General features: G+C 38.2%; 1 protein-coding gene across 3 annotated transcripts in view; it reads right to left on the bottom strand.

The window, feature by feature from the left end:
* ST6GALNAC3 (ST6 N-acetylgalactosaminide alpha-2,6-sialyltransferase 3) overlaps positions 1 to 22,624 on the bottom strand; it is a 242,545-nt gene extending 219,921 nt beyond the window's left edge. For all 3 annotated transcript variants that reach the window (XM_080406939.1, XM_080406942.1, XM_080406941.1), the window contains exon 1: positions 8,396 to 22,624. In XM_080406939.1, the coding sequence (XP_080263065.1) occupies positions 8,396 to 8,413 (18 nt within the window). In that variant the 5' untranslated portion in view covers positions 8,414 to 22,624. The remainder of the gene's footprint in view (positions 1 to 8,395) is intronic.
* Positions 22,625 to 23,922: the final 1,298 nt, after the last annotated feature.

Genomic DNA, 23,922 nt, shown 5'->3' with positions numbered 1-23,922 from the left:
GGAAAATTACAATAGATCAGCTGACTCACAGTAACTTGTAAATAACTTATTCATGTGGCTGAGAGGGCTAAGCTAGAAAAGTTTAGTAAAACTATAATGAATTTTAATAATTACATAAGCCCCTGTGTGGACACATGTAAACTGGAATTAAAATCTTTATGCTTCTGCTAAATTAGAACAAATGAAACTGTACAGGAACTTTATTCTAGTGTAACTACATCCAACAGCAGAGCTTAACACATTAGAACATGAAAGCCTTCCAGCCTTTTTGAGTTTATCCAAAAAATAAAGTTACTTCCACTCATGAAGAAGGGCCAGATCTTAGGAATTTAGAGGAGTACATACTCAAACCACAAGCACATAAGTTCATAATCTAACGTAAAATAATAATAATTATTCAAAGTACACCACGTGGTGTTCTACTGGCCTCAATGGGTTTGTAATAATACCAATACATATATTACAGAGCTAATAAATACATATTTCTATTTCTTAATTGTAGTATCATCCCATCATTCCAAGAAGAAAATTATATTCAAATCTGAGTAAACAATAAATTTGGAAGAAAGTGAAAACTGATGATTAACAAAAGGTTGTGAAACTTGCAATAAAAAAATAAAAAGAGGTGGTATTTTGTTTCTGGGTTTTCCTATTTAGAATTAAATCATCAAACCTCATGGAATGACGTCACACGTTGTTACATGCTTAGGATGGCATCCCCTTTGCCAAAGACATGGCAAACTTTTGCTAATTTGCTAATAGCGAGATTATATATAATTTTAAAGAAAGTAATTTTAGAAAGAGACAGAAGATACCTAATCCTACACCAACCAACATGCAAGAAATGCATCATTAGAAGAGACAGGATCTATAAATAATTAATTCTGTATTTCTTCTGAACAAATTGTTATTCCCATGAAATAAAAATGTTTTTCTGATTACTTCCAACTGCTCCACACCTGCACCTTACCTGCCTAGGCTAGCATTCCACTACCTATTGTTAATGCAAATTGCTGCAAAATGTACCTTTCACAAAAAGTTTCTGCTTCATTTAATTATTAGTAAGTGTGGTGCTCCCATGTAAATTTTGAAATGTTGCACATACTATATAGATACACAAGAACTGCTTAATAGGACTGTGTTCAGACAACACAAGCCATTGCTCCTGAACAGCATCGCTTCCAAGATTTCATGTCCCAAACTCTTTCATTTCAGTTCCTGCCTCATCTTTGTTCTTCTCAATAGTAAAGATGAAAAAGAATACCCAGCATTGTATTTTCTCCAATTTCAGATATATAAATTGAGATTTACCCTATCACAGGTGTTCCTGCTAAAATGATCAGAAGCAAAGTAACTGTCATTATTTTAAATCCAAACCCCATTTATATAAATTTTGTATTGAAAACATAATTCCAGTTGGTTGAGTGATTTTTAAAAAATAAAGGAGTATAGTATACCTGTAAAGCTCCTAAAAAGTATATCAACGCACTGGTATATCTTACTTGATAAAACTTGTGACACTACTATCAAAAGCATGTTTGTAACAGTGTAAAGGCAATATTTGCATAAATATTGGGTATTCTTGAAGGGGAGGGGGAGTGCAGAGAATATTCAGTTTAGTATTTAACATTTTTTGAGATAGCATACAGCAATTCATACATCATCCAGCTATGTTTTATTCTGTCCTCAGACTCAGGAACACAACATACATTACAGTCACGCACTGTAATTTTTTCCAAGTTACTGTTCTGGAGAAACCAATGAACCCACTGGAAAAGAGGTGGTCTTTCTTACATCAAGCAGTGCATGGGTTATTTACAAGAACCACCACACAAAATGCAGTAGATGCAGTTTTTCCTTCAACAGGAATAGCAAATTCATCCCGCATGAGTATTTGACGCTGACAACAGTGAAACAACTGCTTCCTCGGCTTTAAGAGATGACAGGGCCCAAGGAAGAGTTTTGCCTTATTCCTTGGGAACATATCCAATAAATAGAGCTGTCTTTACCCACCTTGTTTAAAAACACCCAGAAAAATCAATACTTCCTAGCTCTTGGAGATCTCTCAGAGAGGTCTCAAATAGTGGCAAGATAAAATATACCTCTACATCTTCTTTGTTATGTATGTGCACACTTCTAACCTTCTGTGCTATGAATCAGACCATGGATGGAGAGCAACTGATAGGCAGAAGAAAGTGTTGGGAAAGTGTCATGAATAACTACAAAATCAATTATCAGTTTAACATCTAAAAGTCAAACTAAAAATGTAAAATAAATTTACAATCAATATTTTTTCTTGTATAAAATCGCTATATATTTTATGATAAAAGTCGTTCAGGGGAGGAGATTGGTCTAAAAATTATATTAATCCGATAACCACCAGGAAGACAAAGAAATTCACCTTCCATTCCATGTGTGAGCATTTGACCTTTCCTTTCCTAACAAATACATAGAAAACTTATTTTTTCCTCCTCCTTTAACCTACACACAAAAAATCCCTCCTAAAAAAAAGTCAGCCTGCTACATACATATTACTTCCCTGGGAAAAGATCAAAGAAGAAACCCTGGACAGATCACCATGTCCAGTACTACATTTCTGGAAGGTGCACAGATACTGCTGGAATGAAATATTGCAAGGGAACAGAAAAAGCAGTGAAAGCTCTGCGTTTTCAAATTAACTGTACAGATGCCGTGATAGTTGTGACTAAAACGTAAAACATAAAAGACAAACCAAGATCTTTCAAGCTACATTTCAGATCCCCTTAAATTAATCACAAATGTTTAGTTACTGTCACAAAACAAGATATGTTTTCCTTTTGGCTGCTGTTTCACTAGAAATCAGTAAGAGCACATCTGTCCTATATCTCAAGGGGGTTGGTACATTACGTCAAAGTATAAGAATTTGCTGCTTCCTATGATGTTTTATGTCACACTAAGACATGCCAAGTTATCTGGCATTCATGACATGTCAAAAGGAAAACTGAAAAAATTAACAAGGCATAAACCACTGAAACTCTCACACAAGTGCTAATTTTTTAGAAGTTTAGCTTTAATATGCAATTCCATACCTGTGACAATGTGCACAACAATTGTGTATCCCTGAAGGGGGAGAGGGGAGCCTAAACATCTGGAAGACACATGTTTCATTGCTTAAAGAAGTACTGCAATACAAAAACCTTTCCCCCATTACTGCTTTATCACATAACTACTTAAATGTAGAACTCGAAGTATGAGACAGCTCCTCCTAATTTCATGCTGGTTTTGCAGTTTTAGTTTTAGCACCTCTAATGAATTCAGATAGGAAACTCCAGTTTTAAACTAACTGAAGTGTGCTTACACTGGAGATTGCCTCGGTTTAGCTATATGGGCATCAAAATCAAATTCATTCAACCAAAGCAAGTCCTCTTATAGGACTAGACTGACTAGGCTGCCACCTCCTTCTGCTTGGGAGGGGGCTGATATATTATCTTTAAAGTATAATTAGTTTAAGATCATTGCAAGTGAGAATGAAAAGTGTCTTTATACTTCTTAGAATTAGAAAAATCAACTGTAGCGAATAAAGATGGAGTGATCGAACAAGAAACCCTGCTTACTGCCCCAGTAATGCTGATTCTTCTCTGTAACTCCTTGTTGTATCCACCTATTACTTTCCAACTCATTTGTGCATACATCATAAGCGGTACCTTTGCATATTTACACCTTCCATCCCTAGAGATACAACCACATACTCCTAGGAATGATTCCAGTCACAATAGAAATACCACAGCCCACAAAACTGTTGATCATCAGGGTAGGACAGGCTGAGAAGACAGCTCGCATTACAGTGAACCTACAGCAAATTTAGATATTGCTGGGAAATGATCCATCACATGACATTCTCCCATGAGGAGGGGAGGTCACCTTTGTTCCTTTCCATAGGATCTCTCCATTTTTTGTCATGTCAAAGGAAAGAGTGCAGCATGAGAATCAAACAGGATCTAAGTACGTTTCTCAGCAAGGAAAACAGATGGATGCCATACATAAACATTGCTGCAGTCAATTTAACAGTCAAGGCAGTATGTGAATTATCTTGGACCTGATTCAAGCAGGATATAGAGGTCACCTCTGTGGAAGGCCCTGCATCCTGCAAATCCCTAGCAGTGAATAGAATTATGGTGAGACAAAGCCTACTCTGCAAAACAGAAATGGAACAAGTAATGTGCTTCTGATGGTGCAGAAACTTGGGAGGAAATATCTACAATCTTCATCATGTAAATAGGGGTTAAAAAATACATCTAATAATTAAATATCCAAAATTACAAGCATCTGAACACCAGGACCAGATCCTTTTAGACCTTTTGCCTCTCCCCTCTGAACAGCTACTTGCCAGGCTGGAAAATTTAATATAATGAGATCAGCTTTGCTATTTTAGTCTCAAAAGTGCAGATGGAACATATGTCTGTAGATAGTAATGTTATCTGTATTACTGCAGTGTCTGAAGACCTCCATCAGACGCAGGCCATTGAACACTCAGAGAAAACTCTCAAAGAAAATTCCTACCAAAAACAGTTTACCATGTAAACTAAGGGGAAAACACAACCTATGAATTTAATTAAAACATTTGAGATAACCACAGGGAGGAAACATGCAAAACAATCATAAGTAAACATACAGGTATGGTCAACTTTGACTGCGTCCTGCAGAAAACTGTTAGAAGCATGTGCTGAAGTTTTGTTTGGTTGAAACCTGTAAGTTACATTTTACAAAACAATATTTTCGATCTTTGAAATAAAAAAAAATATTAAAGAAACTACAATTTTGGTTGGCCACCTGCTTACTCTAAGGGAAGAACTCACAATCAGCTATGATAATAATAACATCGCCTCACATTGTACAAATACTATTTAAACCACAGAATTTCACTGAATGTTTCAACTCACTTGTGATCTCTGCTGGTAGAAGGTCATGTCCAGCCTACAGGCACATGAAATCTCTTTTGTTCACTGCACAGTAAATACACTGCACACAAGGTAGAAAGAAACCTCTTTCTAGGTTCCACACTTAGCCCGCACTGTATAGGCCCATCACACATGGTGTTTTTTAATTAAATTCTACCACATTAAGCCTACAAAATTAAAATTGTACTACGATAACAACATAGTCCACCTCCATCAGCTTCATCAAAACCTCCATTTAAAAAGAAGAGTTTGTAAACCGGGGAAGGCATAATCCCCTACAAACTGCAGCATGTGTGAACTAAGGTACCTGTTCTATTTGCTTTAAAATATCATGGTCCAGTCCTCCGTGGGGGACATCAGTATGTTATGGAGTATCATTATCATTCATGTTGTATTTATTGTAAGATGACAGATACATTGCAGTATCATTTTTCAATTACGCAAAAAGTAGCACTTCTTTGAAGTAATTTATTAAATAACATCTGTCATTATTTTAAAGTGTCAGTGGCTGATACAGTGGAAATTAGAGAGTTCAAAATCTTTATGGATAATAGTGACTACATAAATAGTAATCACTCTGTTAATCTAGTAATCAGCAAGGTGGTATGTAGCTACCATAGTAACAAGCATAAGAACAACTGTTTGCTTCCAAGAAATGCCTACACTTCACTCAGTTATTCTGCCACAATTTTTAAAGGCCCGATGGAAAAAATAAAAATATATCCTGCCTCTTAGAACTCGCCTCTTTCTCTGCATTTCCTCAACAGAAAAGATAATTCCTCAGAAGAAGTTTCACTGGTTTTAAAAAGAATGTCCCACTACTGACTGGGAAGCAAAGTTTCTGGTCCCATGATCAGTGACAGCTCTGCCAATGTTACCTAGGGAGAGCACACAACACCACAGAGACAGCATACACCCTAGTAAGAATCACCTTCCCAAGCATTTCTACAAGGGCTACACACAGAGATTATTTTGTCCAGTAGTCATAGTAAAAGAAGGTCTTGTTTTCTAAAGGTTATACACTTTTTCTAATATGCTCTTAAGCACTGTAACTCACTCCAGTTCATTATTAATAGCCACCTTTGTTCTCTGCACTTCATAGACACCTCTATACAATCTCATTTATACTAAGCTCTCACACATACAGAACTCCAACATTCAGCAAGTCTCAATATCAGGGGGGATATAATTTAAAAATCTAGGAATGGAGGCAGGGCAAGACACAAGGCAGAGCCACAGAGGCACTCAGGGCTGAATTTGCAAGGACACAGTGGTTCTGGCTTCCCATTCACTGTGCCGCCACTTAGTTAAAATCTATACCTATAGCTCAAATTATTTTTTCTTTAATTACATTTCCACACAGGTTACTGACTGAATAAATGAGAAAGCAGAGACAAACCTAAGAGAAAGAAGGAGTGTGTAGCTAACAGGCTTGTATTTGCAGGATGAAATTAGCCTAGTGTCAAATCAAAAAATATATATTATTCTGAATTTCCTTGCTATGGTAAAAGCTTGAGGAGTATATGTAGGCATTACATTAAAAAACTTATACACTATTAAGTAGCTTGATCTAGAAATTTAAATTACTCCTATGGGATGTCTGTCTGAAAAAGTCCATTGTGCCTCATGGCAAAGCTAATCTTCACATACCTGTTTCAATTTTTATTCTTGCACCTGCCTGCATTAAAAAGATTAAGAATTAAGGTGGCAGAGGGCTGTCTGTCAGAGAATACCAATTTATCTATTGATTTAATCATCAGAATTACAACCAAATGGAGCTCTAGGTCTGGGCAAAGGGAAGGTGTCTATTGTGTTACGATTTGGACTCTAAAAGAAAGTCATGCTTGTGTTGGGCTGTATCACCAGGCTGTGCAGAGGAAATTACTGGGAGGCGGAAAGAGACACTGGAGTTTTCTTGTAAAAGAATATTATTTAACTGTTAGGGCCAGAGGGAAGATTTTGCATGTGATCTTTCCACATAGTCAAAAAAAAAAAGAAAGCAATTCTGTTTTCTGGTCACTTGCAGATCCAAACTAAGTCATTCAGGGAGTGTTTAAAAAGGAATGCATGTGCTTATCTTTGTGAAGCCAGGCTCCATTCACAGAACTCATTTCTCTTCATCCCAAGTCACAACTTCCAGCTGCACAGTGCTGTCTGCTTAAAGGAGTTTGCTACAATCTATCTCCAAGCAGAATCTGCTAGTTCAGGGAAGTTTCTGCACTTGAGGCAGGCTTTCCATATTTATTAAACTGCCACAACCTACATGCTCATAAAAGAAAACTCAAAAAACAGCTGGGTACCACAGATCCACTAGTGGGGAATGAATGAAAGGGGAAAACAGCACAGCAAAATAAGTTGTTTTTTAAATTGAACACCAAAAAAAAAAAAAGTCATAAGAATTAGATACAAGGAAACACAGGAACGTTTATTATTTGAGGACCATTTTGAAGCTTTGCAATTTATCCATTTTGCTGATGTGCTGAAAGCAACTGCTATGAGAGGCCATCCCAAAGTTTGGGATAATCAAACCTTTGTTAGAAGATCAGACTGAAAATAACAAAGTGTTCACAGATCAGTTTTATTTACTGAAAGGAACAGAGTGCAAATATTTCCAAAATACACACAGAAAGGAGCAAGGCAGATAGAAAATTAATCAGAAACAAGCCACTTTCAAGCCAGGCACAGGAGTTACTCCCTGCAAGTGACACACTGCAAGGAAACAAACGCTGTTTGTTCTCAACTGACTGCACTTCCGCCTCCTCCCCTTTCATTCAATACTTAGTGCTAGTGATGCTCCCTCCATCTCCGTGACAAGCTGGTTGCAAATACTTTTATCTCAGTGAGGAAAGCAGGCTGGAGAAAGCATATGATCAGACGGTAAGTTTATGCTTATATTTGCTGGTGTGAAGGGGAAAACCCTTTCTCAAATAGGTCACAATTAGCAAATGCAATTAAATATTAAGGATAATTGTGTGGAGCATGTGGATCTTGGATGAATTCAGCAGGGGAGCATGTGCTTAAGGAGCAAGTGGGACAGCTGTGTACATCTGCAACCTTTGCTTTAAAAGCAGTAAATGCTGCACGGTCAGAAAAAAGAGAACTTCCCCTGTTTTGTCCTTCATACTGGAAGTCCGTTGCTCAAATGCTATTGCTCCTGAAGGAATTCAGCTCCGACTAAGTCAGCTGAGACAAACCAGAGCCCCTCACCCCCCTCCTATTATTCAGTACACACTTCCCTTCCCGCTAGCTCACAGTTCTGACAATGCAGGGAAAGAGGAAAAGAATGGCTGAGGGAAGCAAAGCACAGCTGTACGTTGCAGAATCTCTCCATATTCATTTGCCAAACAAAGCCAGTATTCAAAAAGACAACGAAGATGCAATAGGACCATACCAAATCCATGCCTCTGAGCAGCAAGGGGCTCTCTAACAATGCATTCAAGCAACAGATAGAGATTTACCTTCAAAATGCAGGCCATGTTCTTTCTCTATCCTTCCTACCACAGAGCAGCAGGATTCTACTTTGTGAGCAGCAGTTCCAGTGTCAGGCAAAAGGCTGGTAGAGCTGCAGAACTGCTAGAGCCTACATTCCTGTAGATCCAAATAAGGGTACCACGCATCCAGGATCCGTTAGTCATATTAGTCTTTTTATGCCCCGTTTGTTCCACCCATCAGCTTCTACCACTGGCTGGGAGCCAGCCCAGTACCTCCCCTCTGTCACATGACCGAGTTTGATTCATGGCTCCAGCATGTATTTTTGTAAGCTCCAGGATGCTCTCGCGCAATACTATACGTACAAATGGCAACCTATACCTTGCAAATGTTTTGCAACGGTTCTAAATCAAGCTGTGTGTTTATAATTAATCCCTGTGTGATTCTCCAAATGTTCTCAGAAGACAGTGGCTGACAGTTGGTTAGAAAAGTCCAAACTCTCTCTATTATTTGAACTCTAAAAAACCTTATGCTGCTTGCTAGTCTAAAGTATTGTTTTATGTTCAGCCCTTTTCATTGTTCAGCAGGCTTCCCTTTGTCTGAAGGCTGCAACTGCTTCCCTATGAGAGAGAATCATTATCAGCAGCCAACACAAATATCCCACCAGAGGTGCTTGCATTGTGCTGTGCATGCTGCTTTGTGTACAGGGCTGGCATACATCACAGGGAGTGGAAAGTGTGGGTAGGTTAGTTTGTTGGGTTATTCGTGCAAGTCTGATAAAGGCTTTCTGAACTTTCTTTGGGATTGCTTACACTGCAGTGGGATTAACTGCAGATTAATACATTCAGCTGTTGAAATATTTCACTCTACATCATCGCATCAAATTCAAGTTCTCTTACATATCATACTCAATATATTATAAAGGTTTCACTTCAGATTTGTCACTCTTCCTGCGGTCTTTTTCTCCCCCTTTTACACTTTCCCCAGTACCTCTCATTACTACATCTTGGAACCCTTTGCATTTTCTGTACTTGGCACCTTCCCTGTATTCCTTGTGTGCTACATTGCTTCACTCCTGCTGCTTTAATACACACCAAAGCTCTCCCTCTGCCTTAACAAATTCCTTGTAGTGGATGTCTTCATCCGCTCTGCAGCAGCTCAGGGTACCTGCTCACATGTAGCCAATACACTCCAGTTAATGTTATGAAACTACTTACCACAGAGCTCCTTAGTATGTGGAATCCAGAAGGGGTTAGAACTGTGCTGCACATTTAATAACCAATACTGTTCCCTGCCTGGCAAGCTTCTCTTATCCAGGTTCAACTCCTTAAGACAGTAAGTAGGTTGAAACTAAAGGAATTAGCTGTCCCCATTTCTACTGAGGGGCAAATCAACCCCAAAAGCAAAACAGAAGGGCACTGGGAAGGCTTTCTCCAGCCGCTTCCTGTGCACTTCCAAAGAAGATGCCAATCTGTGTTTGGCCTTTGTACCACCCTTCCAGAGTGCCATAGTTTTACACAGGTCCTGCAAACTCCTCAGCACCTCTCACCACTGGAAATATACCTCTTTGCTCCACTACAGCCACAATCCAAAGCTCTTGAGCTGAAAATTGTAGTAGTGTTTGGGGAGACAATGAAAAAAACTTACTGAAGTTTCTAAATATGAGTTGTCTAACATAAAATGTCTAAACAATGAATCAGTGGAAGAAGTTTCTAAGGGAGGGACTTATTGTCTTCTTTCATTAGAAGCTACCACCAATCAGTGTTACATCATTCTGGATTGCAGTTTATGCCTCTCTAAGGACTAGTTATTCGTAAGGAGTTCTGTAACAAAGCTCTGCTTTTTAATTAATAAGATACAGAAATTATTCCCTTTTTTTAATTAAAAAAATAATTGCCTATTTTTCTCTCCAGCAGTCAAGCATCTAGTTTTTCTGGGACTGGAACTATTCCTTCCATCTGGGTAGTGGGCCTGTGAAAAGTTTCCATCTGAGACAAACAAAAAATATTCCATCCCTTTCCCACCCCCTGCCTTACGAACTCTGTAAAGAACAAAAGGAATGAGACTTGGAGAGAAACTGTCCTGAAAAGGTCAACCATTTCAATATGTCCAAAGCATTGAGGGATTTCCAGTGAATGATATTCCTTAAGAACAGGCAGAGATGAGGGTAGGTGTCTTGTTTTAAGCATTTCTCTGACATGCTTTAGTTCTAAACACCACATTACACAAAATACGGTGACTTTTAGCCTTTTTGTAAACAGATATTTATCATATACTTCATAATTTCTTCATTCCAGCAACAGCCATCCCTCCCTCTCTCCCTCTGTGACTCACCACAATCCAGCTACCTGATATTCGCCTGCTAGGATGCTTGTATGTCACCTTTTTAAAGGCATAGCAACAGTAATTTCTTAGATTGCCCAACAGGCAGCTACAGCCTCTAAACTTTCTTATTTCAGTGAAATACAGTCAGATAAATTTTCTGGACTACTAAGAGTGCTCTAAGTGCCCATGAGTTGCACACAGTGCGAAGAGGGTCCCACAGCTCATGTTGGCCATTCCTAGCCAACGGGGACCCCTGCAGCAGCAGCTGTTTCAGAGATGCTCTGCTGGTGCTTGTAAGCAAGCCGTGTGAAAGCCTGTGTATGCACATGCAGGCAAAGCTTGAATTTTTCTTCCAGAACTTAATTTAGAGAAAACCTAAACCCCTGCCTTTCAGACAAATACACACTTTTCTTTAAGGAGGGATATGACATTCCACTTTATTTGCCCCTGGGGACAAGAACTGAAGTGTGACTCTGGCTGAGATCACCACAAAGAGCAGCAGAAAGCCTAGCCTTAGGATAATTTCACCACAGAGAAACTACATGAAGAAATGCATCTACCAATTGATAAAAGCAAACATGCATTGTAAGGACATCTTTTCTGTGAGCTACATGAAGTGTTTTACTTGAACTTCAAATGCTCTTGAAATCAGCTTTGGGTCAAACATAGCTCATGCAAATTTAAATTGCACCTGCAACTTTCCATACAAAATTATGGTTGTTGTTACCTGGTAGAGGTGTCAAAGGCAGTATGAAACTGCCTTTCACGTCTGAGTCATCATGACAGGCCACACAAAGTCACTACTTCTAGTTCCATGGACAAAGACCTTGCATATTTGCCATCTAGTTCAAACCCTTCCAATACATTCCTATGGGGATGCAACCTTGGGGAAAATATGGTTGTTTGGGCAGCAACACAACAGTTTTAGGTCTTACAAACTAAATCTAAATAATATCTAAAACTAAATAATAAATCAATCCTTTGTGAAGAAGGCTAGTAAAACCTTAATTTGCAAAGATTAATACAGCTACACAATACCAGCATTCAGGTGAGAGTTTCTCCGTACTGCCAATATGACCAGTTATGCTGGGCTAGGCTGTGCTGTGAATATTGTTCAATTGGTTTGTTATGTGAATAGGCATCATGTAGCTGATGAAGCTGTACCTTCCCCTGTGATATGAACTTCAAAGCCAAAACCTCACAAATAGGTAACAGACTTACATTAATTTGATTTGACAGTCCCATACTCTATTTTAAATGTGCATGCTTAGAGCAAGTCTGAAAACTATGATATTCTCACTGACTGTTGAAACTGGACACTGGGTCATCTAGTGAAAATGTGCCAGAAAGGAAGAAACTATTTTTACACTTGCTGTCACTACAAAGTTTTGTCAGACAGGGATGACACAAAGTGGCATTTTGCACCCTTCAGGTAGAACCTGAGTCAGCAGTGGAGTAACAGTTCTGCTCTACTGTTATCCAGACATCTCATCTTCCCAACCTTCTGTATCAATTTTTCCTTACCTTGTGTAACCACCATCAGAGGTAAGCAATATAAGTCACTTGGCATTCCAATGTCTTGACAGAGGCAGAAGATGAGATGATAGAAACAGAACAGGCTGTGATTTGAACAGAAAATCTTATCAGGTTATCCAAATATTACATGTAATTTATATTTAAACCTTTTCATAAGCCTGACTTTTTGGGTAAGAAAAATGGCTAAATGGAGCTAGTGTGCTTCATTTCAGAGGTGAACTCCCACTATACTCTGTCTGGAGTCCAGAAGCTGAGAAGCCATGGGGCTTGATACAGCTTGAATTCTACCTTTACTTTTCAGAAAAGCCTTACAGCTTAAAACTACCATATACACATTAGTAAAAGAGCCCAGTCGGAAGTATGCATTGCCCTACCCAGCTTCCTTCTCCTTCCAGCAGAATTCATTTGTACCTTATTCAGCTGGCAGGACAGCCATGCTGTGTTTAAAAAAAAAAAAAAAAAAAAAGATGTAGTTAAGTTGTGGAACACTTCTGCATGTTTTTACCGGCAGGAGAGCAGGAGACAAGGACTGATCAGCACCATTAATGCTATTAGAAATTCAGCTCACCACCTCACTATTATTCAGTGTCATGGTAACAATTTAGCATTGCCACACAGCACTTTCAGACCCTGCATGTTTTTGAGTTCCCCTCAGTCCTTTTCTACTACACACATACAAACACACTCAAGTTCATGCCACCCAGCTTTATTTCAGCTAAATACTCTTTTAAAAATAATAAAAAATTGAGTTATCAAGATCTAACAGTTTTAGCAAAAAAATTTCCCTTTATTCTCTAACACAAGACACATCTTTGAATAAGGTAAACATTATGCTATTTTATATCCATAGGATATAAAGGATATAGTCTATCTGATATCAGTAGTATATGGCTTTTATACAAAGCACACAGTGTTGTCAATAAATATTTACAATTTAAAAGAAAATTAAAAAAACCACAAAATATTTTAAAGTGCATGAATATTCAGAGATTAAAATGCAAAGGTCTGTAGAAGTACCTGGAAGCAGAACAAACCATATCCTACAAATCAGTAATCTTTTCCGAATGTTGTCATTTTATTTCAATCCAAACTCATCTGAGAACTTCAGGTTTGTGGTTTTCAAGTTGCTTATTAAACAGCAGTCATTTTATAGCAAACTACAGATTGTTCTAGATATATATTAATGAAAAAGTGTATGTCATATCTATTATTTGTAAATTTGTTGTAACAGACCAAATGGAATTTTAAATGCGGGGGGGTGGGGGGTGGGGGTGTAACTTGCTTAGAGAAGGACACTGTCTTCCCAGGCAGCTTTCTCCTAATTAAAACAGACTAAGCAACTCTGAGAAGTGCTGTGTCCACTTATGCCATCACCTGTTTTGCCTGTATAAAAATAGTAAGATAAACAAACATATAACTAACTTCTCCAGGAGAAGAAAGCCCACCAATAATATTCTAAAAGAGCATTCAAAAAGCTAAATGATATGTTTGAAAATGCACTGTCATTTAAAGGTAATGTTGCTGACTAAAGAACATGGTGGTTGATAGGCATTTCTTGCAAGTTCTTCTGCCAAGGATATATTTGGGTTTTCCACTATTAACTTTTTACATTCTTTGCCCCTATTATCATACCTTACACTTCCCACTATTTTTGTAACATATAATTCTAACATCACAAAAATATTAATGTTATTTCACACTTAGATATATCTGTGGCAATTTGCCCTCTAACAAGATTTTATCTTGGAGAATACAGCTGTTCACATAAAAGGAGCTTAGGAAAAGGAACCAGCAATGACTTCAGTGTCATGGTAATACTGCATTGAAGGCCCTAAATTGGAACAGAAAATTTAAATCCAGTATTTCAATTTAGAAGAATACCTTCTCCTGAACCGCAGAAGCGGAGACTGTCCCCTGCCATGCTTCCTCCAAAGATCCAGTCAGCTACTGGTTTTATGGGCTAAGCTCTGTTGTTATCCAAACCATCTATCTTTTGGAAAAAAAAACCACTATGCCTATCCCTTCCTGAGGCTTTATCTGATACTTCTTTGCACTTGAAAGAAAAACCTTAAAAGCACAGCAGTAAAGATAGATCAATTTAATGCATGCATGAATTAATTGGGGGGGGGGGGGGGGGGGGGGGGGGACACACGACACAGAAGTGTGAGGATTTTTTGACCACTCTCATGCAACACATCTAGAGGGGCTCAGCCCCAGCACTGCCAGATCTGAACCACCCTGCTCACCAACATCCTGCTACACACCATACCATCACAAAACTCTCTTATCTCAAAGCCAAATCTTGGTCTTGAATGAAGGATTGTCCTTCAGGGAAAATAAGTAAATAAATCAATCCATCTGTATTCTGGAAATTATATGGGAACTTGAGAATCACACTTTTGCTGGGAGCGGGTGAGGTTGTGAAGATCAGGAATCCATATCTATCTCACAGGCTGGAAAATAGGGAAATAGGGGAAATACAGTCCCTGGCACTTCCCTTGCCTGCTCTGTGTCCCATACATTATCCTTTTAGGCACTGTATAGACTCCAGCACTGTCAGCATCCTCTGAGGGTTCTTGGAGGTAGGTGTTCCTTCCCCTGCTCTGGCTGGCAGCAACAGGGCTCTGAGTGGGGACAGCAGCAGCTGCTGCACAACAGGTTCTGCTCTGCCATGAACAGAAAGCCAGAGCAACTGCCATGCCACCTAGGGACAATAGATCCTCTTCCCACATGTTCTTAAGGGACGGGGGAGCAGCATGACAGCCAGGATAGAGTCCAGGACAGGCTGCACATAGCTGGGGTCCAGAAAAACAAAATCCTGAAGGCAGATTTGGCCTATGATCCAGAACTTTCTATTTCTAGATAAAACCAGCACAACAGTAAGACAAAAGCAGTCAAAGGATTTTTTTCTAATCTCAGCCTCAGGTTTTAGAGTTCTTTGTAGTTAAAGGCTTTCAACAGAATAAATGGACAAGTGTAATCAGAAATGGGTCACATTCTGCAGCAATTTATCATCTGCACAGGCTCTACCAAAGCTAGGAGCATGCACAGGATATAAACAAGCACCAAGTGTCACTTGTGGTCTTGTTTCATTGAGCATTACGAATTAGCATTATTTTAGCATGCTATAAATTGATCTGTAACATGATGAAGGTAATTTTAGGAACAAAAAAAAATGTTTGACAGATTTTTTTTCTGTCGTGGACATATTTTATTCAGTCACAGCTCCAACGTTTAGACACACAAGAAAAAAATATGATTTATATACCAGAAAACTAAGCAATGTTTTGTTGTTAACAGAGGTGTCATATGGAGAGATTTACAGAGACTGTCAGAAAGTCACTAGAACCCACATATTCTTGTTTTTAAATCTCATCTGTACTTGACTCCTGAGTTATGAAACCAATCAAGCTATCATTCTGAAATCCAACACTACTCCTTCCATTAAAATTCTCTCAATGAAATTCCATTCTTGACATTTGAAGTCTTACCTAGCCACAGCTTGAGAAACAGAAACAGTAAAATCTGCTTACAGATCTTGAATCACAAGCCTTACTCCTCTGAAATCAAATAAATTGATACTCTACCCCCCTTATTAAATCCATACTCTTCTTGAAGCCTTTAGAGGCACTAGCTAGCCATCATGCTGTGTCCTAACATCAACAGACTTTGCTCCACTGGATCTAAAGAGAAAAAAATCTCTACCTTGTTGTTAAAGCCACTTTCACCCATGAAAATTGCCAGTAACAAAACTTTGCTGTATTTTGAACAGTCCATCTCAAACTATAAACATATATTCAAGAAAAAGGCTTTTATATCTTCCAAAACATCTGATAGCTATCATACCAGACTTCTAACAACATATATTCTATGCAATGCTTTTAATTAACAGAAACAGCGTTACAAGTTTATAACTGACACAGGCTTGCCTCTGACAGTTTTCTATACTGCTGTGTAATACTGAACTAGAAGATAAGAAGGTGCAGTTATAACAAGATCTAAGGTACTTAATGAATTAGACAGCTTTTGGATATTGACTTATTGGAACAATCAGTAACCCTGACTTCAAAGATTTAGGGTTCTAAACGCAAAAATTGAATTACACACAAATGATATTATTGAAAACATGTAATTAATATCATAGAATTGAACACAAGAATAAAGAAACACAGGAATTCAACCTGGGTATAGAGATCTCTCAATGTTTTAAATTATATGACTACACAATTCTTTCCCCAAAGGAAGTTCTGGGGTTGTGGGGGCTTTTTGTTTGGGGATGGGGTGGGGGGGTGTTTCGTGTTTTTTACTTTTTCCTCCCTTTTCTAGTTCAAAAGATGGAACTTGCAAAAGATGACAGTGAATCAGCATTACATAAATATGCTGTTTCCTACAGGATCACTGCTTCACTTACTGGGAAAAATTAAAAACTATATAGTGAAGGAGAAATGGTTTTAAGGAAAAACTGCAGTAGTGATCTGATTTAAACAATTGAAAACAGCTGTGGAGAGCTGGATTCTGAACTTGTCTCTAACAGAAATCCTCTACAATGCTCTCTGGATTAATAACTAGGTACTAGTATTGTTCCCTCATTTTCAGGGCTCCCAATTTGAAACAATAAGGGCTTATTTACTGATGTACTGGATACTTGCAACTCCAATTGAAGGTAATAGAAGTTATACTTTGAGCAGATTAATTGATACATAATGCTAATTACTCTGAAAAACGAAATCTTAGGCATCCTGTACTGGACAGCAGCATAAATGGACACAAGCTATTTTTTCTGTGACTCTCTTTCCTATAAAACAGTAATAATTTTTAATGTGGATATGTCATATTACAGTGAACGGCATAAGTGTTTCCATTAGCAAATTAGGCATCCTGTCTTCAGGAAATGCTTTCACTGTCATAAAGTAACATATGGCACAGGGCCACACTTGGGCAAGGAAGAGCAAACAGAATATTAAATAGCTGCTCTCCACCTACATCTGGCCAACCTGTGCACATAAACAAGTCAAGAACATTAGAACAAAAAACATATAGTTGTAAATAACATGATCAATAATGAATAATGTTTAGGAGATAATTTGACCAAATTAAGACTGCAGAGGTAATCAGCTTGGCTGATTAAAACTTTTGAATGCCTAGTTTTGTTATTTAATACTATTTTTCTATCAGAGGCACAAATTCCAGCTCCTGCCATTACAGTGACACTCAACAGGGTTGCCAGTAAAGTTTTCCAACTTCCAGGACCATCCAAGACACCACTCCTCAGAAACCAACAACCCTCACAAATAGCAGTTACTTCTAGATCTAAAGTACAAGACTCCACCTTTCCCTAATATGTGGTATCAGCAAAGGCAAGATCCTGGCCTGTGACAGACCCCAATCTAGTTAATACTGACTGCTGAATCTACCAACTTTGCCATGTAACGGGATACAACTCTAAGTCGTTGCTAATAATGTATCCTTTCTCAATTAGAAGCTACAGAAAGAATGTGTGTCATTGTTTTAAGAGTCCAAATAACTTAAGAAACAAGAAGTCTCAGAGTAAGTCCATTTAATGGTCCAAATACAGCCTATACAGTGGTCCCTGGACAATTAGAAAAGTCTGTTTGTTAATTTTGATGATTTATGACTTCTGGCGATCCTGATGTTTTGTTAAAAGTCATTTTAGAATTTTCAAAAAGGCATTAAGTTCTCTGTTAACAGTTTCTCCAGACTGAAAGTGGAAGATGCATATATCCATTATAGTGGTTAAACACAAAGATTTGGTGGTCTATTTTTGAAAAGCCAATTTTTTGAGCCATTTAATCCTGCCATACATCACTAAGCTAGTGAGGGACTTCATTAACTCAGTGGCCTTTGGTGTAAAATACCAGGTTTTGCAAAGATGATTAAATTTACAGTTTTCACTGAAAGTAAGCTTTATATCTCCAGGAGAAATTTACCATGTCTTCAATCACGCAATCATTTACAAAACTTCATAACTATCATTCCTCCCTCACTACAATTTAAAGATCTCTGTAAAAATATTCTCAGCAGTTTCAGTACATATTTATTAATATTGCCCTATAGTTACAACCTACATTCCAGTAGCAAAGGGATCAGAACTTGGAGTCAAAAACATTTGAGAATGTTGAAGAGAAACATGTTCGTAATGCAGATTTTTAAAATTAATGTGCAAGACAAGAGTTTTCCTGCCCCTATATTTTCAAGACTATTATCAGCATATAATTTTCCTGTCTGTTCTTATTATTGATAGCTTAGCCATTCATGTTTGAAAATCACATAACACCCTGATTCTCTTGCAAAAAAAGTGTAAGCTATGTTGTATGTGAACACCAAGGAGGGAATAAAATAAGTATGAAGAGACATTTAAAATAGAAAACATTTCAGAAAGAAAATAATTTTAGTCATCCTCAGGTGGGTAATACTCATTTATTACTAGAATTTATTACTAGAATTAGTGTTCTCAATAAAATCTCAATAAAACTACAGTATTTTTGTTAATCCACTAGAAAGTATCAAAGTTAAAAATAGCTTGTGATTTATCATGCACGCCATAATACAGTTTTATAACATTTTTATTATTTTCAAAGCCTTCTAGGATTTTCCTTATCAAGATGTGACAGAAGTCTTCCTATAGCTCAGTTGTCTCTTTAAAATGCTGCCGCACATGACAAAGAAAAGGCTTTATAGTTGGAGATAAATTTACTATGTCTGGCTTTCCATTTTAATAAAATTTACAAAAGCATTTGGAGAAACTGCAGCACCAGATTTCATTGCCTCTGAAAAAAATACATACTAGGGGCTAAGATTGACTTTATGCCCATTTAGACATCTTGTATAGCAGTTGTGGAAACAAAGGGTTGTCAGGACAAGATAAATTAAGGATTTTAAGGACTGGTTCAATTTAAACTCTGGAGTTCACATGCAAGCAAGACAGCTGTTAACACCAGAAAGTATCAGAGTACATGAATAGCCTAGATTTTTTTTTCATGTGAGACTAAATGCAACTCCTATCTCCAAACACAGAGTTGCTCCATTTTATTCATCTGAAATAAAGTTATCTTTTGCAGTTAAAGGGTCCTAAAGTAGAAGTCAGGGGTAGAGGGAAATTTAATGGTATTGGACTAATCCTATCCTTTAATTCCGTTAATGAAGTATTATTCCAGAAGCGGATGCCATAGGAGAAATGAACAGATTCACTGGACTTTGCCCAGGACCATATTTATACCAAGAAGGACATAAATCACAATCTTTAGTTTTCCTTATATGGAAGACAAACCTGACTGTTAGGTGAGGGCATGAACTGAGAGGCAACTGGTTCAGAAATGCCAGGAAGGACAGCTTTTTGAGTCATGGCTCTGTCACATCCTTTGTATTCTTGGACAATTTGCTTTGCAAGTTAATATAGGTCCACCTTCTCCTGATAAGAATAAAGAGAACTACACATCGCTGCAGTCCTGTAAAAATCTTAGCCTAATATAATAGCAATCAGTAAAGAGCTCCCCTTTTGGAAAAATCAAGGACGTCAAGCTCTGCAGTCACATTCCCCTTCTGCAAACCATGCAGCTGTGGTTATTGCTATAGTCTAAGGGCTGTAACATTAATGAGGTTTCAGTCAGGACTAAAGGTCTTGGGATAATATGGGGCAGGGGACTTAGAATACAGAAAAGTGGCCGTCAGACAGGTAATTACCCCTATTGCAACTTTGACAGCATTTCCTTCCTTCCCCTGGATACTATTTTTAAATCACACAAAATGAAGCATCAGCAATTCCTCCAAAGAGACAGTAGCTCTGTATTAGAAAGGTAAAGGCACAAGGCCACTGACTGGCATAGTTAAATAGACTGGCATTGGGGCTGGGTAAAGAGCTGACAGATTTGGCGTTTAATTCTGTTTTCACAAGCAGAAATGGAAACTGTTTTTCTAAGGTGAAATTTTCTTCCTTTAACATAGTCTCCCAAACATAAGCCCTGGGTAAGTGGGAACAAATTTGTGGACTTTCAATACTTAAACCCGCTTGAGATTTTAGTGACATTTACGTTTCTATAGTGTGCCCAGTTTATTTCTCTGGGTTTCAGAAGGCAGACATTACTTGCATTGCTTGAAGCTTTTCTTATACACAGTCAAAACAAACACTGTTACACAAAATAAATTCACTGGAGGGGCAGGAGAATATAGCTTTGAATACATTTCAGACAGTAGCTCTGCTTCGCTTTGAACAGAGCTTTTGGAATTTTATCATACTATTCTTTCCCTCCTCAAGAATAGCTGCAGAGAGGGACATGGGATTCTTCCCCTGACTCCTGCTCTCCTTTGTCTACACTCCCCTCTCTGCAAACCAGCTCAAAGCATGACTGACCACAGCCAAACTAGAACAGCATTAGAGATTGCCCATGTAGTATCATATCAATGTACTCAGGTAAATAAGTGCTGGAAAATAGTAATTCTGATACAGTGAGAGGAGACTGCTTCTCAGAGGAAATTATTTCAGCTGTAAAACAAGCAACAATCTCTAAAAGCCAACATTTCTGCTTTACTGTTTGCATGCTACAGTTCACAAAAATAGTGAAGAAACTTTCAACAGGCAAAACAAAACTGTATCAGGACTCTGCAAGTCTGAGAGGAAGAACCTGAGAGAAAGAAGACCAGGACACAAGATTGTTAACACCCAGATCTCACTATGACACAGATGGACATTTAAAGCTTTAAATCTTTTCTATATTCACTTATTTTCTATTTCCAGGAGGCATTTTTTCAAGTGTTTAGCATACATTTGTATACATTGCTCCTAAATACATTAGCATACATTGCTCCTAAAACCATTCAAGAATTTTCAATAATGTGTAAGAATCATTGGAAAATATTCTTAAACAAAACACAGGAACAGTGCAAATGCATCTATTCCAAGATTAGTCAGAAGGTTTCTTAATTGTGGCTGAAATGCAAGTAAACACTATCATGATTAATTCCACTGAGAAAAAAAACACTAAGAACTGTTCAGCAAGTTGCTAAACATGCTACAAAGTGATGTGACTACTCACAGAACTCAGGACCTGCTGTCAGTTTAGGAACATAGAACACTAAATTTAGTGGCTGATCATACTGCATGCAATGAAATCACGAAAAAGGTCTCTTAGACCTCGGGTTTATATTGGCTCCTTCAATTCTCGTTTCAGGCTGCAGCATGAGGATTGGAACATCGATTCCAAAAGCAGAGGCAAATTATCTACACATTGAAAAAATAAAACCCCCTAGGTGGTCACGTCACCCAGCCCTTCTACAGTAAATACATGCATTTTTAGTGAGGTAAATGACAAATTAATTAGCAATTGGCACTGCTAGAACAGAATTCTCTCATAAGGAAAATTTATTTAACCATCTTCTATGCCAAACCTGTGTTGTTGCATGTTACTTGTGACTGACTATTCAAGACATGGCTCCAAAGCAGTACTGACTGCACTGCAAACTAATTACCTGCACAGCATCAGGAAGCAATTCAAGCAGTGGTGGCAACCACTTTCACAGACACCAGAGTATACTTTGTGTAAGGGTCAGTAGTTTTACTAAGCATAGAGCTGACAGGGTTGGTTACTACAAAAAGCTCTTAATTATATTACCATCAGGGGAGCCACTTGTCTTCAGCAGCAAATATCCCTATTAAGAGATTATTCTGCTTTAGCCTCAGTATACCATAGTTTTCATGCAATACTCTTCTTTGCGATTATCCTTGATACCCAGATACAACAGGATCCTTGTTTACTGTTTCTTGCAGATAGTACTACCCATAATTAGTTATAAATAGAACCATTAATTTTAAAGACAGGTGTATTTTAAAAAACAAAAGCCACCTGGGAAAACATGTTGCTAATCCAAGCCATCTCTACTCGTCATTATACCAAGAACTGCAAAGATGGACAGTGAAAGCGAACCACCACACTGCTCATCCTCTTCCTCTACAACACCAAGCTGGCTGCAGCCTGCTCTGGGATCCAGGCATGCCCTGGGCTGGGCTGATCAATGCCAGCCCTCCCAGAGAATAGCAGAACTGTTCCCTTTGTTCTAGCAGACACCTTCACAACAGAAGACATCTTAATACACTTCTTAAGAGGACTCCTGAACTCAGGCCATCAATAAGAGCAGCAACAGCTGCTGTCTGCTTCAGCTGTTTGGGTGGCATTCATGCTGTACAGTGGTGTTTGGTAACCTCAGCAGGAGCCACAGAACTGTGCTGCTGGATAGTGCCTGGGGAGGAACAATTGCGCAGGGCAAGCAGTAAAGGTGCAAACTCTCCTCTGTTTTCAAAAAGTGTCAGAAGGGAACTGTTCCTGTATACACACAAAATCAGAAACTGATAATTTGGGGTTTTTAATTGATAACAACAGGTATTGATTAGAGTCCTGTTCCAGGCCTGTGGACACAACAGAGAAGCCTTTGGATGTTAATCTAAACACAGAACTGCAGAAAGGAAAGAGACAAGAAAAAGCAACTGCACCACGTACCACGTCTGACACATTTGAACAGGAAGATCTATGTTAGAAAAAAATAAATCAATTTTGTATCCAAAAGTTGTGTTTACTGTAAATACCTCTCTTCAGTCGCAGAGACAGTAGAATGGGAAACTGCATGAAGCTGTCTTCCAATACATACAAAACGAACCAAATTCATTACAGGCTTTTATAGGGATGATCAAACTCTGGCTCTGTTACAGCTTGAACTAATCTAAACTCTTTCCTCTTCAGGATTAATTTTCAGCAAGATCAACTTCAGGAACTGGCACCTGGTTGCATGAGTACTACTGCTAGTGAAGGAAAAAGAGTGTGTGTGTGTGTGTGTGTGCATGCACACATGCATGTGTAAGGCAGAAACACAGACTAAAGGCTGTGGGGACAAGACAGTGACTCTAGATTTGCTTGAAGTGCCATGAATCCGTAGAATGACCACAAAAGTTTTTAATCAAGAAATAAGCAAAGCTCAAAGCTCACATCCAAAGTGAAGAGCATAAATAGAGCAGAAAATTAATTTACCGAATATAACAAGCCATAGAAAGAACAAAAATGAAGAGAAAAAAATGGACAGCAAATAGAATGTAGAATAGGAGGGAAATCTAAATGCAGGATAGCACTTATGGGAATTATGGAGAGAACTGTGTTCTGAGTACAAGATCACCTGAGCTACAGATTATAAGGGGAGTAAGAGTATCATATAAAGAAGTTGCACCATAATTCAATAGATGATGTTCTGCATGTTAGAGAAGAGCACACAGTGCAGGTCAGCAAAATGTATTTAATGCACAGATTGGGACCAAAACATGACCTTAGCAGATAGATAGAAAGTTGGATGTAAAATAGACACAAAGGCATGAGGGAACATGATATATAATAGTCACAACAAAGACTTTCCCAGCATCATGCAAAAAGAAGCAAAGTCATCCAACCAGGATAAATTCTGGCATGATTGTTAAAACCACTGGGACAATGTAAACTACAAAGGAAAAATTATACTGGCTTAAATGTCAGTTATTCTCAGTTCTAGTAGACTGTTACCCACCAATATTGCTGGATAATATTGGTGCCTCCTTGTCTGCTTACAGAAATAAGCAGAATACATTTTACTATTAAGATTATTGCAGGATCACAGTAACATGACAAAGATGGTGATCTGCCTCACAAGATCCAGCATCACACAA

The sequence above is a fragment of the Falco punctatus genome (assembly GCF_963210335.1).
Source record: "Falco punctatus genome assembly, chromosome: 11".
Classification (NCBI taxonomy): domain Eukaryota; kingdom Metazoa; phylum Chordata; class Aves; order Falconiformes; family Falconidae; genus Falco; species Falco punctatus.
This window is presented reverse-complemented; position numbering and strand designations above follow the sequence as displayed.